Here is an 18,344-nt window from a genome sequence, read left to right as displayed (position 1 = left end):
GCTAGAAGTAAATATAAATACAAAAGCTGTTCTGATATTTGTGGATGCGGAGAAAGCCTTTGACAATATTTGTTGGACCTTTTTGAAGAAGAATCTCCATGGGATGGGGGTAGGCCAAGGTTTTGAAAATGGTATAGGCGCAATATATTCCGAACAAAAAGCAAAGTTAATTGTGAATAATGTAGTAACAGAAGAATTTAAGATAGAAAAAGGGACACGTCAGGGGTGCCCAATTTCCCCACTTCTTTTTATTTCGGTCCTGGAGGTTTTGCTGAACATGATAAGAGAGGACCAGCAGGTTAAAGGGGTGCAGGTCGGAGCAAAACAATATAAGCTGAGAGCATTTGCAGATGACTTGGTACTTACATTACAAGAGCCAGAATCTAGTACCAAAAGGGTTTTGGAATTAATTCAAGATTTTGTTCAAGTGGCAGGCTTTAAATTAAACAAATTTAAGACTAAGGTATTAGAGAAAAATCTAACAGTAGAGGAGAAGGAGAGGTTTCAGAATGAAACAGGTTTGACTGTGGTTAAGAGTGTAAAATATTTGGGGATTAATATGACAGCTAAGAATATGAACTTATTTAAAGACAATTATGAGAAATGTTGGAATCAAGTGAAAAAGGATTTAGAAATCTGGTCAAATTTGAAGCTTTCCTTGTTGGGTCGAATCGCAACTGTCAAAATGAATGTATTGCCTAGAATGTTATTTTTGTTCCAAACATTGCAAATCGTTGACAAGACGGAGTGTTTTAAGAGATGGCAACAAGATATTTCTAAATTTATCTGGCAGGGCAAAAAACCCAGGATAAAATTTAAGATTTTAACTGATGCAAAAGAAGGGGGGGGATTTGCCCTGCCAGACTTGAAACTTTATTATGAATCAGCAGCCTTCTGCTGGTTGAAAGACTGGTTGCTTCTCGAGAACACAGATATTCTAGATTTGGAAGGCTTTAATCATCTTTATGGGTGGCATGCATATTTGTGGTATGACAAGGTCAAGGTTCATAAAGGCTTTAAAAATCATATTGTCAGGAAAGCATTGTTTAATGTTTGGATTAAATACAAAGATTTGTTGGAGAACAAAACTCCAAGGTGGCTGTCACCAATGGAGGCAAAGGCATTGAAAAAACTAAACATGGAGCCTAAATGGCCAAAATATTCTGAAATTCTAGAACAGGAGGGTGACAAGTGGAAGTTACAGAGTTTTGAGAATCTAAAAGATAAAGTGCGAGATTGGCTCCATTATTATCAAATAATGGAGGTTTACAAGCTGGATAGGAAAATTGGTTTCCAGGTGGAGAAGTCAAAATTGGAAACAGAACTGTTAGAACCCAATACTAAGAATTTGTCAAAAATGTATAACTTGCTGTTGAAATGGAATACGCAAGATGAAGAGGTCAAATCAGCTATGATTAAGTGGGCACAAGATATTGGTCATAACATTATGTTTGTGGACTGGGAAAGGTTGTGGACCACCGGTATGAAATTCACGGCATGTAATGCCTTGAGAGAGAATATTATGAAAATGATTTATAGGTGGTACATGACCCCAGTCAAGCTTGCAAAAATTTACCACTTATCAGATAACAAATGATGGAAATGTAAAGAAAGTGAAGGTACATTCTTTCACCTCTGGTGGACATGCCCGAGGATTAAGGCTTTCTGGGAAATGATATATAATGAAATGAAAAAGGTATTTAAGTATACCTTCTTGAAGAAACCAGAGGCCTTTCTCCTGGGTATGGTTAGCCATGTGGTGTTAAAGAAGGATAGAACTTTGTTTCTGTATGCTACAACAGCAGCAAGGATTCTTATTGCAAAGTATTGGAAGACACCAGATCTACCTACCTTGGAAGAATGGCAGATGAAAATGACAGACTATATGGGACTGGCGGAGATGACGAGCAGAATCCGCGACCAGGAGAAGGAGACAGTGGAAGAAGATTGGAAGAAATTCAAAATCTATCTTAATAAATATTATAAGATTGATGAATGTTAGATAGACAGGGGTCTTAAAAATATTGTGGCTTTTTCAGAGACCTTGATTAAGGAAAGGAATGGATTTATTGAAAAATTTGCGGAAATATGGGAATGGATTTGCTGACAGGATAATTAAATTAGAAAACAGAACGGGGAGGTATGAGGAAGTCGGGAAAAATAGGTTGAGAAAATAAGAATGGAAATTATACTTGTTGTTTTTTGTTTGTTTGTTTTTGTTTTGTTTTGTATTTGTATATGTATAATGGAAAATTTAATAAATATTATATATATATAAAAAAGAAAATAATGAATAGAGTTGGGGGCAATAACACAATCCTGTTTAACACCTGATCCCACTGCGAATGGTTCACTTTGAGAGCCATTGTTTTCTGCGATTGTTGCTGTCATATTATCACGGAGGAGCCAAATGACTGGGCAGCCAATTTTCAGGACAGTTCACAGGGCATTACGATTTATAGTGTCGAAAGCCTTACTCAGGTCAATAAACACCATATACAGGGGTTGGTTTTGCTCTCTGCATATTTCTTGAAGCTGTCGAGAATCATGTTCACTGTCGCCCTAGAAGGTTGAAAACCATTTTGGGATTCAGGAAGGGTCACCTCGAATATTGTTACGAGACAGTTTGCTAAGAGCCTTGCAATAATTTTGCCGGACGCAGCTAATAGAGAGATGCCTCGATAGTTTCCACAATCAGTTCTGTCACCTTTTTTTTTAAGAGATTGATAATTTTGGCATCCCCAAAGTCTGCTGGGATCTCTTCTCTTTCCCAGATTTTTTCAATGAGCTTGTGAAGTTGTTATGGAAGTTCAATTCTGCCCACTTTGAAGATTTTGGCCTCCTTGGCTCTGGAGTCTAAAAGCATCCTACCTAGACAGCTCTCATCCTCATCTTTCCGAGGATGCTTATTTGCAAGGGGAAGCAGGAAAACCTTGGGAGGCAAAAGTAAGGATCTGTTTTTGCAATTGTGTGAGACAGAAATCCTGGCAAAGGAAAGGGTGGAGAAGGCTGCCCTCCGAGCAAAGTTGAAAAGGGAAGTTTTGTTTCTTGTTCTGCTGTTAAAGGAAATAATTGCAGATTGGAAGGCACCCAGCCAACCCCCTGAACTATCCTTCCTTCTTCTTTGGCTCCCCTCAGCGTCTCAGAGATCAATTAAAAGTGGTAAAGAGATCAGAACACCACCTCCTGTACCTTTCGGAAACAGGAGCTTTTGTCATGATTAGACAATATAAATGGCAAATTCACAAGATAAGCACTTTGAAGTATTGTTTGCTTGTAATATGTTTTCTCTCTCTGGGTGTGTGTTGAATGTGTCTGTATCTAGAGGACAACTTACTTGTATGTAAAGAGGGCACTGTGTAAAGATTGTACGGTCTTATACTGCAATCTTAAGCATTTTTACTCAGAAGTAAGTCCCACTGAGTTCAACAGGACTTACTCTCTGGTATGTGTCTGATCATTATCACAGTTTCTATTATAATATATGCACAAGGGGGTGCTAGACTGAGTCTTTGATCCAGATGAAAGAAAGCCTAGTTTTGCCCCTGGTTTAAGTGCTGGGAAAATTGTGATTTCCCACAGTGATTGATTGGTTTTACTTACCTATATGCCGCTTTCCCACAATGAGCTGTACCCAAAGCGGCCTATGGCAAACATTCAGGACATCGATAGAGTACATGGAAATACAAATATGTAATACAAAACAAGTCAGTAAATTAAAAATAACAAATATCCAACAATTTAGCAAACACAGAATAAATTCAGTATTACAAAGAAAAAACTAATCTCGACATACATAAATGCATAAATACAAAACAAAAATGAGAGTTAACTGACAATAACATTTCTAGTGCTGGTCTTGCTGCACTCCAAGTGTTCTTCAGAGAGGGGGAGATGACACACCGCTGGCTCTCCTCCTGAGGAGGTTGATAACAGTAAAAGAGAAATGTCAGAGAGAGCAATGATGGTCACTCTGATGGTCAGTCTGTTCCCTCGCCTCTTGGAAGTGCCAATTGCTGGTACAGGTCTTGTTGCACTTCAGAGACACCTCAGCATCCTGGCCAAAATACAGTTCAGAGGGGAGTGGTCCTCTCACCAGGCTAGATGACCCACAGCTGGGTAGACAAATAAAGGGTATGAAATCAAGATTGGCCGCAACAACAGACTCACCAGTGTATATTTCCCATTGTTAAATAACAAAAGAAACAGAACATTCCAGGGTTTTGAAAGGCTCTTCATATATTTGTGGTCAATATAAACTATATCAAACTATTTGGAAATGAATTCCTTTGGGTCGTCAGGAAAAAGTGAGCTTTGCTCCAGGCCCAATTTCCAAGCTTTCTAGGTGTGCCATCTTCTCAGTTATGTCCTTTCTCCTTCCTTAGTGGAGCTGTCTCACATGCTGCCTCCTGAGGCTGCTCAGCCTGAGGCGAAGCCAGAGCCCTCTCTTGAATCCCTGGCAGATATTGAGAAAGAGAAGCAGCTCATTCGAGAAGTAAGTTGGTGCAACCATATCTTCTGGCACTAGGGACGGGTGGGATTCCAGTACAGTCTTCCTTGCACAAACTTGCCAGGTAACTTTTCTAATTAGCTGAACCACACATATTATGGTTTAAATTATGTTCCATCATCTATTAAATATTTATCTTTTGTCAAGAATTTGCTGAGTTTAATACCTAGCTTTTGGTAATATGCCTTTATATTTTTCTACTGTGGTTATTGTACCAATGTTTTGAGATACTGTTGTTTTAGTATATGCTGCTTTAGTGTATTTTATAAACCACCCTGGAATTGGATAATGAAGGGTTTATCATTATTTTAATAACTTACTAACTAACCAACCTATATGCGTATGTGTGTGTATCAGCATCATTGAGAAAACACCCGAGAAACTAGTGACAATGCCAGATGGACCTCTTTGGGAGAGCAGTCCACAGATAGGTCATCACAACTGAAAAGATCTCTTCTCCTGACTACTTGATTGCCAGAGTTTGACCTTCTGATTTTAGCTGTGGTCCTAAGCACAGCCATTTGGAAAAAAAAAATGAACAAACCTCTAATGATATCCATGGTATTTCCTTCTAGTTAAATATGCTTAGCAAAGTTTACTTTAAGGCTAAGTTTCTTAAAAATCTAAAGTTTTCATTTCTCTTGAAAATATAAATGAGCAAAACGACTGTGTGTCCTCCCTCAACAAATATTCTCTAGAGTTGGAATGTGCCACATCAGGATCCCTCAGCTGTTTTCCTTGACCTTTTCAGGAGTATGAGGAGAGGCTGGCGCGGCTGAAGGCTGACTATGAAGCTGAACAAGAATCTCGTGTCCGGCTGGAGGAGGATATCAGCGCCTTGAGGAATGCTTATGACATGAAGTTCCATACTTTAGATGAGAACCTCCAAAAGGAAGCAGGTATAGCCATGAAGCCAGAAGAGCGGCTGAATAATGTTCCTTTGAGTTGGAAGGGGTGGGATGTCCTTGCACATCTCTATGACCAGCAGTTAAATTATGTTTAATAATTTCAGGTTATTAAGTTTCAGGTTAAATTATGCAAAGTAGTAAAATTAAAAGAACAAATGATGCAAACTAGGAGACTGCAGGCTGCACTCTTGAATAGGATTAGGATGTACTATTTTGATGCTTCTTTGGTCCCAGAGATGGTGCTCAGAGCCAGCAGCTCCACCAGCTGATATTTTTAAATTAAAGGAAAAAGCTCCTGGCCTGATTTGTTGACAGTCTTATCATTTGAGGAACAGGAAATGCTCAAGACATTCTCTTGTTTGAGCCCAGGGCCTTACTTATGAGTAAGGTCATTCCCCATCCTGGTGTTAAAGTCACCACATACAATAAGAAGGTAGTTAGGATATCCAGTAGAGACTCGGTCCAACACTCTCCTATCCTTTGCCAAATCTCTGCTGTCATGTCTGAGGTTGATACAAATCAACGTACGCAGCTTGTGAGCCTGGATGGTTAGCACCTGGCAATAATTAGAGGAAGTGTCCTCTATCTCTGCGATCTCTGCATCTACAGTGACAGATTTCTGAATAGCTCAACTGCCACTTCCACGCCTGAGCAAGGAAATTTTCCAGGCAGGTTGCTCCCATGTCCTAAAGCCCTGGAGCTTTAGAGAGTTTGTCTCCAGGAGCCAAGTCTCCTGCAGACAGACTATGTCAAATGTGTGTCGGTACCTTTTAAAATCTGAGTCAGCTAATTTGTTCCTCCAGCCTGCAATATTCAAGATAAAAGTTTTAGGGGCTGGGCTAATTCTTTAATGGTCAATAGTCAATCTGCAGGAGAATCTACCAATAAGGTGTGTCTGTTTCCTACCCGCCAGTTGGAAATCGACAGCTGATGGTATTCATTTATACCTTTTAACCTGAGGACCCTCTTTTGAGGCAGCTTCTGTGCAACATGACTAGGAAGAGACTGGTTCTTTAAAGATTGGATTGATCTTTATTACGGCCATTGGCCCGTCACACCACAGTTTCCCATACCACCATAATGTACTTGAACCTCCAAATTTAAAACCACCAAAACTTAGAAAAAAAACAGACAAGAACCAAAGCAAAACAAAAACAAAAGGCCAACATCATACATTACAATAAATTTGTAACATAAACATCGCCCTCTGCTCATAAATTAATAGAAGACATCAATGGTGATATCACCTAATTACATCCTAAAACATAGATCATGGTTTAAAGGGATTATCCGAGCCACACAAGAGTCCGTTTCTCTTCTTTAGGGATAGGACGCTGATCAAGAATCTGGCAACCATGAGTGATCTTAGGGGGTCATCATCATTTAATAGATATCTCAGTTTGGCTTCAGTCGTATCATCGGCAATTCCCTTAAGATATTGAGCAAGAAACTTGCTCCTGGCCGATAAGTGAAAAGCACAATCAAGAATTATGTGATGCAACGATTCCGGTGCCCCACAATTACAATCACATAAGAGCGATATCTGTCCATTGGAGAATCTATTTCTCAGCGCGTTCGATGGGAAGGTGTTGAATCTTGCCTTTACAAAGGCATATCTATGAGCCGAAGAAGTTAAGGAATTCAAATAGTTTGGGAGCCCTAAGAGGGGTAATAAACCAAGGTTTAGAGGTGAGCAGGTACCATTGCCCAAGACCATTTTCTGCTGCAAGTCCATCTCCTCTAGTTTACAGGTTACTGTTCTTTTAGCTGGAACTATGTCCTGCTCTAGTAATTTGGATGGGGAGATTCCCATTGCCGTAATTTTCAGCTGTAAATTTTTTACCCATGGGCTCTGGAAATCATCTCTCCACATACATTGTATCAAGTACAAGTTTGGGAGATTGTGCCATAGAGATAACCAGTGACAAAGTATGTGCTTCCACAGAGCGTTTTCCAGGGATACAGTGTTAAGTTCCATGCGTAACGCTGTATTACTTACACAGTTGGGCAGTTTCAATATCCCTCTTAAAAACTGATTTTGAATAACCTCTAGGTGAGATAGATTGACAAAAGTCCCCCAAATTGAGATGGCATAAGCAATTGTCGGAATCACCTTGGCCTTGAAGACTTTCAACGCCGATGGGATATGAAGGGCCCCATCGGTGAAGAAGAATTGCAAGATCGCCAAGGAGATAGCTTTGGCTCTATTTGTAACATAGGCTACATGGGCCTTCCATCTAAGGTTATGTTGTAACCAAACTCCCAAATATTGGAATTTATAGACCTGTTCGATGGCTCTCCCATCAATTTTCCAATTATGGAATTTTCGGCTCTTTGAGAAAACTAGTATCTTAGATTTTCCATAATTAATTGTAAGGGAATTTGCGTTACAATATGATCCAAAAATTTTCAAGGCCCTCCTGAGACCTACTCTAGAAAAGGAAAGGATGACTGCGTCATCCGCATATAGTAACAAAGGGCAGCGATAAAGTGCTAGGCGGGGTGCATGAATCCTTTCTTGAGCCTCTATTAGGGGAGTCCTCATGTCGCTTATGAACAAATTGAACAGGAATGGAGCCAATATACAACCCTGTCGGACACCTCTGTTAATGGGAATTGAATTGGTGAGATCACCCTCCGGGGTGAATCTCACTCTAGCCGCTGAGTTCTCATGGAGTTTGATTATTAGCCAGAGAAGCCTTCTGTCGATGCCCCAGCGGGTGAGTTTTTCCCAGAGGATGCTCCTGGGGATACTATCGAATGCTGCCCTTAGGTCAATGAATGCCACACAGAGTTGGCCACCCTTTGGGGTGGAATATTTCCAGGCAAGATGCTGTAAAATTAGAATATGATTAATTGTTGACTGTTTTTCTTTGAAGAAATTGTGATTGCTGTTGTTGTTTTAAGGCTTTGTTATTATTATTGTTCTATTTATTATTCTGTTGTCTTAGTATTGAAAGTGCCCACAGTATTGTATGGAAGGCAAAGTAGTAGATATTTTAGAAGTCAATATATAAATGTATAAAATTGCATCACTCTCAGTTAAAAACTACTGCCTCTCTCAAGCTGAACAGAGCTTCAGGATAAAACTCATTTTTTCTCTGCATTTCCTTTATTTTCTCTAGAAACCACCCAGACAGTTGAAGCCATTGCTGACCAAGCTTCTTTGCCTCCAGGCCTTGCTAAAGAAACTGAAGTGTCAGCCAAGGTACCCAGGAAGGTGAACTTACCTCAACAGATGAAATGATGGCCATGCAGAAACCCTTTAAAAATACTTCTAAAATGACACAGGGTCTCTGTAACATGAACCACCGATGGCCATGCAGAGTAGCTCTGTCACAGGAGACTGGAGTGTGTTTCAGTTGGAGGCGATTTGGATTTAATAATAATAGCCATTTAATAATATACCATTTATATCACTGCATTTAGGTATCATGATAGAAACCATGACTTTTTGTCGAATTAGATACACCCTCCTCCCCTTCCTTTCCCCCTCTTTAGGAGCAGCTGCAAAGAGACTGGCCACTTCTGCTTCTGTCTTGGACTGACTGCAGTTTAGCATTATGCCCAACCCTAAACCATGGTTATTCTTAGCTATGGGCTTGTGAAACAAGCCAACTTCTTAAACCAAATTTTTAAGTAGGTTTGTTAATATTTATTATGCTTTTTATGCAATAAGCTGTGCTTAATAAATAAAACCCCCAGATGTGAATGCTTCTAAATTTCTCTTTGCAGCTACAGCATAGGTGGGAGAAGAGAGGGGAGGGGAGCCTCCAAGCCCAAGGCCTGCCTATTCTGATTACTGTCACAATAAACTGTGGATTATCATGACATTGAAACATAGCCCTTGGTGTAATTCTTACAAGAGCCAGGTAAATTAGGTCAGCAAGGGCTGACTTCCCGAAAGCTTTTTAGCAGGTTCACAGCAGAGTAGTCTTTTAGTCACAAACCACTTCTCAACCATTCTATCTTACAGGTTAGCCCTGCTTGAATATATGCTGTGTTGTGGTGTACTCAGACACAGCAGTGGCATCTTAAAGACAAACCAATTTATTTTAATATAAGTTTTCAAGGACTACTCTAATCCATTATACCAACTCCAAGTTATTAGAGGGACCCAGTGGTGGCCCATCCTGTGAAGTGAAACAGAAATGTGCGTCTGCCCCCCCCCCCCCCGCTGCCACCAGAATGCCCCCTTTCGCTGATGCTTAAGCACCCTTCGTGGTGCTTAATTATGGGATTCAAGTGAATTTAATGAACTTTTATATATTTAGTTCCATGAGATAACTTCGAGTAAGGAATTAGACTTGAAGTTAATAGGTATTCTCCTGGATTAAAACAGTTTTGAAAACCAGACTAAGGGCTCATCCAGATGTCTGCTTCTCCCACGATTTCTAGGCATGGGTCTCAGAGGTTTTCCCCAGGAAAACCCGTTGTTTACTGCTGAATCGGAACAAACATCAATCCTCAGAAAAACCAATTGTTTGTTCCAATTCTACAGTAAGCAGCGGGTTTTCCTGGAGAAAGTGGTGGGACAAAAAAGGACCTCTGTGCCCCATACCTAGAAATCATAGGACAAATGGAAGTGTGGATGAATTGATGAATTGATCCTTCAAGCACATGTGTGTTTATTTAGAAGTGAGTCCCACTAAGGTCTCCAGTAAGTGGTATAGGATTACACCCAGGCTTTGCTCAGGAATAAATCCCACTGAAATAAGTGAGACTAATTCTGGGTAAACATGCTTTTGTTGAGATTCCTACACTGCAGTGTGCATTGTGAAGTCAGCAGCTCAGTTTCTCTGCTGGTTGATGATAGAAGCATTTCATTGTTGCCCAGCAACTTCAGGGCATGTCCAGGGAGCAAACTGTTTCCTCTCCCTTTCCTCTCCCAGAACCTTGCACAACAGCTGGGTTGGCTGGGACTGAAGTATGGCAGCAGCAAAACCAACAGCAGTAGTAACCAAGCGCTGGGTGCACAATGCTCCAGCAAGCCTTGACCTTAGCCTTTAGACCTTGACCTTAGACCTTAGACTGTGTGTCCAGTGGATGGGCCAGTCTTTGTTTCCTTTCTCCCAATCCCTTCTGGGAGACAGGCAAAATATAGGATGTTGAATTTTGGAAACTTGTATGTCAATCAGCTTCAGTCCATCCCTCAATGTGGATATCATGCATATTCAAAATGGCTGCCTCCCATTTTCCCTTACACTCAGGAGTCCAACACAACTGAGCCGCCTGTTCCTTCTGTGGCCCAGAATTTGGAGAAAGCTGTCAGACCGGGGACACCTGGGACTGATGTGGCTGAGGAACTCCCAGTGGCAGTGAACCAGCAGCAAGTACTTGCCAGGTCGGTGTGAGGAATAGACAGACCATCAAGGGGTGCAATGTTTGCTGGACTTGCTCATTTGCTTCGATCCAGAGAGGCTCCCGTGTGGGCCCTTGAGGCCTGAAGCAGACACTGTTCCATTTTCCTTCAGTGTTGGGCGATTGGAGTCCCCGCATGCACCATGTGTATGCCCCCTTTCTATATCTATGCACAAGCCAATTTACAAGCTGAAGAAAGAACAAAAGATCATGCACCTCATCCAATACAAAAAAGTCATAATAAAAACCTAACTTTAAAATAAACAACTTACATCATATAAAGTAATCCATTAGAATATAATAGTGCACAATAAAATTAAATGTCAGTAAATAAGAGTGAATTTCTGTTTAATTATTAACAATTACAATAAATAGGGACCGCTTACCAGCGGGAAGGTAAACGGCGTTTCCGTGTGCAGCTCTGGCTCGCCAGAGCAGCGATGTCACACTGGCCATGTGACCCGGAAGTGTCTCCGGACAGCGCTGGCCCCTGGCCTCTTAAGTGAGATGGGCGCACAACCCCAGAGTCTGTCAAGACTGGCCCGTACGGGCAGGGGTACCTTTACCTTTACCTTTACAATAAATAATTGCTAAACTATAATCAATAATAATAACAGCAAGCCACAATGCATAAAATAACACAATACATACAAAACCATGTAAAAGGATCAAACTGAGAAACAAAGATGCACAACTTATAAAATTATTAAAAAAAGAAAAGCCCTGAACTCCTCTCTTTGCCTCTGCTTCTGCTTGTCTTACAAGTCATGGTCTGGGACAGGCTCCTTGGCCGGGTGGGGTGGGGAGGCAAGGCAGGTGGGAAAAGCCATTGCCTGGTGGCCAACACAGTTTCTCTCCCCACACCTTGACTCGGCATGCCAGGGCAATGTCTGTGGAGGATTCTCTTGTTCAGAAGGTAGAAGGTCTGTGACCTGAATGGCAACTTCTTCCTCCCTCATGACAGTGGATACTCAGCTCCTCCTCCTTTGTCCCCACTGGCTTTTCCACCATGCTTTCCTTCTCAGCCTCCCTTGGCTCAGCTTCTTAGCAACCAGCTGTGGTCCAGAGGATCTTGTTTCAGCTGCCTCTCCGGCCAGCCGTTGAAGTCTGTCTCCCTGCTGACCCCACTTCCTGCTTCAGTTCCAACAACCTTTGAATGTGCAGGCTCTGCTGGGCATGAAAAATTATTTTCCTTTTTGGAGGTATTTATTTTCTTCAGTGCACTAGAACATTGGTTCTCAAACTCTGTTTTGGGTTGTTTTTTTTGACAGATTTATTGAGGTTTCTCAGTCACAAAATCAGAAATAGTGAGAAGTTTCCCTAAAACTGCAAAATAGCCTGTCCATTATCACCAGTATTCTCCTACAATGTGTTGGAAATAATAATAATAATAATAATAATAATAATAATAATAATAATAATAATAATAATAATTTATTATTATTATTTCTACCCCACCCATCTTTGGCACAGTCTCAGTTTAGACTTGCACACTATAGCTTTATTTTCCCCCTTTTAATTTTTCCATTTTACAATGTTTCAACAACAATAATTAAATCTAAACAAATTTAACCTACATTTATTTGACTTCCCTCCCCTCCCCCTTGCGGTTCCTTATTTTATATCATAATCATACTGCCTAACCAATTCAAACCTATTTACAAATTTATCATTTTTACTCCCGTTATTTCTTACTAACATTTTTAATTGCTTACAGTTTGTCTTCATATATTCCCACACTATAGGGAATATAAGGCACATACAAAGCATTCTTTTCTTCAAAGAATTCTGGGCATTGTGTTTTTTAAAGGTTGCTGGGAATTGTAACTCTGTGAGGAGGAAAATATGGTGCCCAGAGTTGCTTGAGGGGAAGAATGTGCTTCATATCTGCACAGCCTAAGGGGAGCAACTGGGAAGCTGAACAGGACTGGCCAGCACCCAATAATATTTTGCCAAGTTCAGGGGTTCCAAGTTTCAGGGATCCTCAGCAGACAAGTTAGTGGCAAAATGGAGGTGGGAGAGACTGAATATAGAAAGTTGGACAAGCTGTGCTTAGAGCTAAGACATTGCCTCCGACCCTCTTAGATTGCAGATGCTGGAGCAGCAGGTGGTGGGAGGTGAACAGGCCAAGAACAAAGACCTGAAGGAAAAGCATAAACGGCGAAAGAAAATTGCCGATGAGCGGAAGAAGCAGCTGCTGGCAGCGTTGCAGAAATCAGATGAGGACAGCAGTGACTGGGTCCTGCTCAACGTCTATGATTCCATCCAGGAAGAAGTGCGAGCCAAAAGCAAATTGTTGGAGAAGATGAAGGAAAAGGTGATTCCTTTCCCCTCTGAAGTCTTGTACAGTGGTGGGTAAGGACAGCTTTCCACACCACATTTAGATGCATTTTGGTGCATGGACCACCAGTTGTCTACAAGCTTCATTCAGGTGGTCTGTGCCCTGTCCATGTTCAGTAATCATTGATTTTAATGGTATATTTATTGTTTCTTTAAGTTCTTACCAGTGCCAGATTAAACCCTCTGGAGGCCCCTAGGCAGTTGAAATCTTGCAGACGGTGGGCTCGGTTTCTGAGTCAATGCAGGTTTCTCTTCCAAATTCAAATTCTTTCAAGATCAAATCAATATTATTTTGATCCGTTGTTGTGGGATCCCTAAAAGGTGTGGACTCCTAGGCCAGTGCCAATTCTGCCTGTTTGGTAATCCAGCAGTGCTTCTTACATTGTATTGTTTTACAACTTAAATTCCATAAAATTCAAAAAGCATACAGCATCTCACACAGCGCATTACAATTGTTGTAACAGGCAGAAAAATGATTAAGTTGTCCACCAAGACCTTCAGCAATTTTCTAGCTTGAGAAGCATTGCTTTAAAGCATTGCTTTTCATACTAATATAAGTAGTGTTAGTAGTATCACCACCATTTTATTTTGTATCTACATTTAGTTTGATTTTTTAAGAGGAGAAAGGGTGGTGGGGAGAGAGGAGGAAACCAGAGAGGCCTTATGGAAATGAGGGCAGAGCTCCTTTACCTAAAATAGTTGTATAGAAAAGGGAATTTGCAACAGGTTTAGCTTTCCCCACCCTGCAGAACAAGCTGCAACCATTCAAGTTTAAAGGAGCCAAGACTACCTCCATATTTGACCAAGTGGTATGTCCCTTGCATGTAGAAGATGGAGAATGCTATTGGGTGACAGAGAGAAGGCAGAACTGCTCAGCATCTACTTTGCCTCTGTCTTCACCAAAAAGAAAAGCAATGCTCAACCTGTGAGAAGGATCTCAGGGTCTTGGTAGACCACAAGCTTAACATGAGTTAACACTGTGTATATATACTAATACTGTTTTAGACTGTATCAACAGAAGTGCCCTACCTGGACTCTGAGATCATCACCTGAGGCCCTTCTTCATGTGCCTCCTCCATGAGAGTTTCGGTAAGAATGTTCCTTTTCTGCAGTGGCTCCCCATTTGTGGAATGCTCTCCGTAAGGAGGTTTGGTTGCCCCCTTCATTATACACCTTTACGCACAGGCAAAAACGTTCCTCTTCAACTAGCGCTTTGGCTAATTAATATCCCATAGCCCTTTAAATGTGTTGTAGGAGTGGGGGGGGGATTATTGGTTTAGTTCTTGTATTTATTATGTATTTTGTGTTTTTTATCTTGCATTTTTTGTTGTGAACCTTCCTGAGATCTACAGATGAAGGGTGACATAATAATAAAAATAATGTATAGTGTTCTAGTCAAGGGAAGTAGGGCACTTCTGTTGATAAAATAGTATCAGTATACATCACAGTGTTAACTACACTGTGCACTTATACACCTTTATGCGCCAAGGGAAGTCACAGTCCCACTCTATTCTGCCTTGGTCAGACCCCACCTGGAATAGTGTGTCCAGTTCTGGGTGTCACAATTTAAGAAGGACGTTGACAAGCTGAAACGTGTGCAGAGAAGGGCAACCAAGTTGATCAAGGGCCTGGAAACGAAGCCTTATGAGGAATGGCTGACGGAGTGGGGATATTTAGCCTGAAGAAGAGGAGTCTCAGAGGAGAGATGATAGCTATCTTCCATTATCTAAAGGGCTGTCACATGGAAGATGGAACAAGCTTGTTTTCTCCTGCTCTGGAGGGGAGGACCCAAACCAATGGCTTCAAGTTACAGTAAAGGAGATTCCAACTAAACACCAGGAAGAACTTTCTGACAGTAAGAGCTGTTTGACAGTGGAAGAGTCTTCCTTGGGAGGTGGTGGACTCTCCTTCCTTGGAGGTTTTTAAGTAGAGGTTGGATGGCCATCTGTCACGGAAACGGCATTTCCATCTGGCTTCCATCACGCCAGAAGCGGTTTATGCTGACCACATTACCCGGAAAGCTGTCTGTAGACAAACGCCGGCTCCCTTGGCCTGAGAGCGAGATGAGCTTTATGACTGATATTGTTGATTCTTTGTCGTATTTCTTTTTGTTATGTTTTCACTTTTTGTTTTGTTAACAATAAATAAAAAGTTGGATTTTTTTAAAAAAAAGTTCTGTAGTTATATTATGATTTTCAACTGAGCTAGTTCCATGCCCATCATCAAGTGCAAGCTCCTCAGGTGATGCTCATGCAGGTGTGAGCCAGCCCTATGATAGGCTTAGGTAAGGACTCAGTGAGCTTGTGTACTCTGGATCCCAACATTTTACTTAGTTCTTATTCCCATAACTGGCTGCTTTCTTCCCAGCTGAGGGTTGCTGAGACTGAAATCAAAGACCTTCAGTCCGAATTTGAAATGGAGAAGATTGATTATTTGGCCACCATCCGCCGCCAAGAGCGGGAGCTCCTCCTTTATCAACAGCTACTGGACCAGGTGCAACCCCTCATACGGCGGGACTGTAATTACAGCAACTTTGATAAAATCAAACGGGAGTCCACGTGGGATGAAGAATCAGGCTGCTGGAAAATCCCAGAGCCTGTCACTCAAAAGACCAGTCTCCCTGCAGGTAAGAAGAACAACTCGGAATTACCATCTTACATTGCTCTGGTTGCCCATTCATACAGGATTTTCATGTGGGTTTCACTCACTTCTTAAGGACTTCTTGGGTATCTTATTTCCTTCATGGTCACTCTGGGACTATTTAAAATACTTTTCACATCTCACCTTCATGCACAGTGAAATCGGGAACAGGCTTCAGGCTCATGGACTTGGAGCTAAGCAAGATGTGTGTGGGGTGAGTGTGGATCTACTTACTGCGTTCAAAATGGAGTTCTCAGAGTAGGGGAGCAAAATGTGACCCCTTCCACCACTACGCTTTGTTCCTTTAAGAGTTTTTCTCTCTGCCCAGCTCAGTTCTGGTATGGAAACCAGCTGGAGAGAGAACAACTTAAGAATTGCAGGATGCAGTGAGGTGTTGCTTGTCCAGTTGAAAAACCCCACACGTGCCTCCTACTCAGAATTAAGCCTCATTCTTTTGCTCACAGGTAAGTGTGTACATGACTACAGCTATATATCAGAAAATCCCTATTGGTGCTAATGGAGATTTCCTCCCAATGCAAATAGCAGCTTCAAATGAAGGATTTTCCTCAGGAGTCCTGGAGAGTCCTGCCTGCCTGTCTGCCTGCTGTGATCCCAATAATCACACCCACCCACAATTAATGTTTGCCTTAAATGCTCCTTGCTGTCCAGGGCTCCTTTGGGAGAAAGGGTGGATGATGATGATGATGATCAATAGAGGGTTTGTGAGAAAGAGACTAAACTGCTCAAGCCTCAGGTCAAAATATGAGTCCTGACCAACCAATCGACATTTGCCCTCTGATTGGCTTCCACCAATTAAGCAACAGCAACTGTTGTTGACTAATGAACGGATGGAATTTATTGCATCCCCGCTTTAAAAACGTTTAGAAAGCAAGCTGTTAAATGGGCCTTTGTAAGTCTATGCACATATTGGATCCTGGCCCCAGGTGACATGAAACCAGCAGAGAAATGAGCCACCACGGAGGCCGAGAGCCACCATTACTCTTCTTTTCCACAGCAGTTTCATCGTTGTCACAGACCAAAGCAGGCAGGAAGAGCTCATCATCGGAGAATGGGGATGCAGCAGCAATGGTAAGCGAAGGAAGGCCACTTGGGCAATACTGAGAATGTTACACAATGTACACATAATAAATGATCCAGCGTTCTTCACTGGCATGACAGCTGGGAGTCTGCGCTGAAGGTAAAACTTCAGGGGATTCTGTTGATCTCCAAGCTGGTTCACACATTGCCTTCATAATGAGGGGAAAGAGTGAAACTAACACCCTACTGCTTGGTCACTGGAGGAAGATATTAGGGGTGGGGGCTTGAGTGCAGGCAGGGTTTAGCTCCTGCCTTCTTCCAGCAGCCAAGGCAAAGGTGCAGTAGCGGCAGCAGCAGCAGCAAGGAATTGGCCCTATCTCCTGCATTCTTTAATAGTACAATATATAAATCAGTCCCCAAGTCAGTGTGGAAAGCTCAGACCGACCAACTGGGAGCAATCGTGGTCATGGTGAAGCAAGACCCTCTTGCGGTGTTAAAGCTGTGAACTCCTCCATTGTAGGCTCAGGTTGTAGATATGTGTAAATAGGACACTACAGTCTGTGCTGCACCTCATTCCAAAAGAAACACAAATTCTAGGTAAACTCCTTGAATCTCTGGAATCTCACACTGCTCAGAGTGGGGTGGCATGCAACAATATTTTCCAATTTTTCATGTTTAACCAGAGTGCATACATTCCACAGTGCTGTTACTCCCCCAGAAATTGAATGAGAAGTTAAGCTCTTCTACACACAATGGCTTTTCATAGGATACATTTAAGTAAGCTCTCAACCCTCTCATTTATACCCCATGGATAACTTGGTCTGGATTAGATTATTTTTTCCATGGCTTTGTAACCTAGTTTTTGGACACCAGTGTGGAAACTAGACAGAGAAGTAAGTGTAGTTCAGCAGGTTAAAAGTGGGGCTGACATGTCAGGTTTCAGCCTCAGTTTCCCTCATGCGTAAAATGTGAACAGTAGTGACCTCTTTAGGTTAAATGATGACAAACTGGTGACTGCTTGGTTATGTTCCCAGCAGGAAGAAGACCGCTATAAAGTGATGCTGAGCAAGAGTGATAGTGAGAATATTGCCAGTAACTATTTTCGCTCAAAACGAGCAAGCCAGATTCTCAGTGCTGACCCCATGAAGAGTCTAGGTAAACCCCTTCATGTGTTCTTTCCTTTTTTTCCCCAAAAGGTTTGCCTGACTTCTACATAATACCCAACATTTGTACAGTACTCTTAAGGTGTCCAAAAGGTTTCTGAAATATTATTTCAGTATTCCTTACAACAGAGGCAGGAACACTCCCACTTGTGGGAGGATCTTGGCTCACCAGGGGGTCCAGTTTTGTCTGCACCAGAACCACCTGTCAACACAAGAGTGCAAGGGCAGAGTTCAGTTCTGCCTTGGCTGCAACTGCCTATTCCCAACAGGGAACATGAGCTTGCAAGCCAAAACATAATTTCTTCCCCTCCTCCCCATCAAGTGACAGGGAAGGGAGAAAGAAAGGTGCCTTTTGGAAGCATTGGCAGTGGGCAGGAGGAGTCC

The 18,344-nt window shown here is 41.9% G+C and overlaps 1 protein-coding gene across 8 annotated transcripts in view; it reads left to right on the top strand.

Annotated features, from left to right (window-relative positions):
* The window catches only part of KIF17 (kinesin family member 17), a 50,317-nt gene that overhangs the window by 28,726 nt on the left and 3,247 nt on the right, over positions 1-18,344 (top strand). For 3 of the 8 annotated variants that reach the window (XM_081895212.1, XM_081895211.1, XM_081895210.1), the window contains exons 7-14: positions 4,386-4,495; positions 5,262-5,409; positions 8,544-8,638; positions 10,629-10,762; positions 12,865-13,096; positions 15,487-15,745; positions 16,775-16,848; positions 17,832-17,952. In XM_081895212.1, coding sequence (XP_081751338.1) covers positions 4,386-4,495; positions 5,262-5,409; positions 8,544-8,638; positions 10,629-10,762; positions 12,865-13,096; positions 15,487-15,745; positions 16,775-16,848; positions 17,832-17,952 — 1,173 coding nt within the window. The remainder of the gene's footprint in view (positions 1-4,385; positions 4,496-5,261; positions 5,410-8,543; positions 8,639-10,628; positions 10,763-12,864; positions 13,097-15,486; positions 15,746-16,774; positions 16,849-17,831; positions 17,953-18,344) is intronic. The other 5 variants (XM_081895214.1, XM_081895217.1, XM_081895215.1 and 2 more) reach the window with 5 other exon arrangements.

This window comes from Podarcis melisellensis (genome assembly GCF_964234715.1).
Source record: "Podarcis melisellensis genome assembly, chromosome: 17".
In the NCBI taxonomy this organism is placed as follows: Eukaryota; Metazoa; Chordata; class Lepidosauria; order Squamata; family Lacertidae; genus Podarcis; species Podarcis melisellensis.
This window is presented reverse-complemented; position numbering and strand designations above follow the sequence as displayed.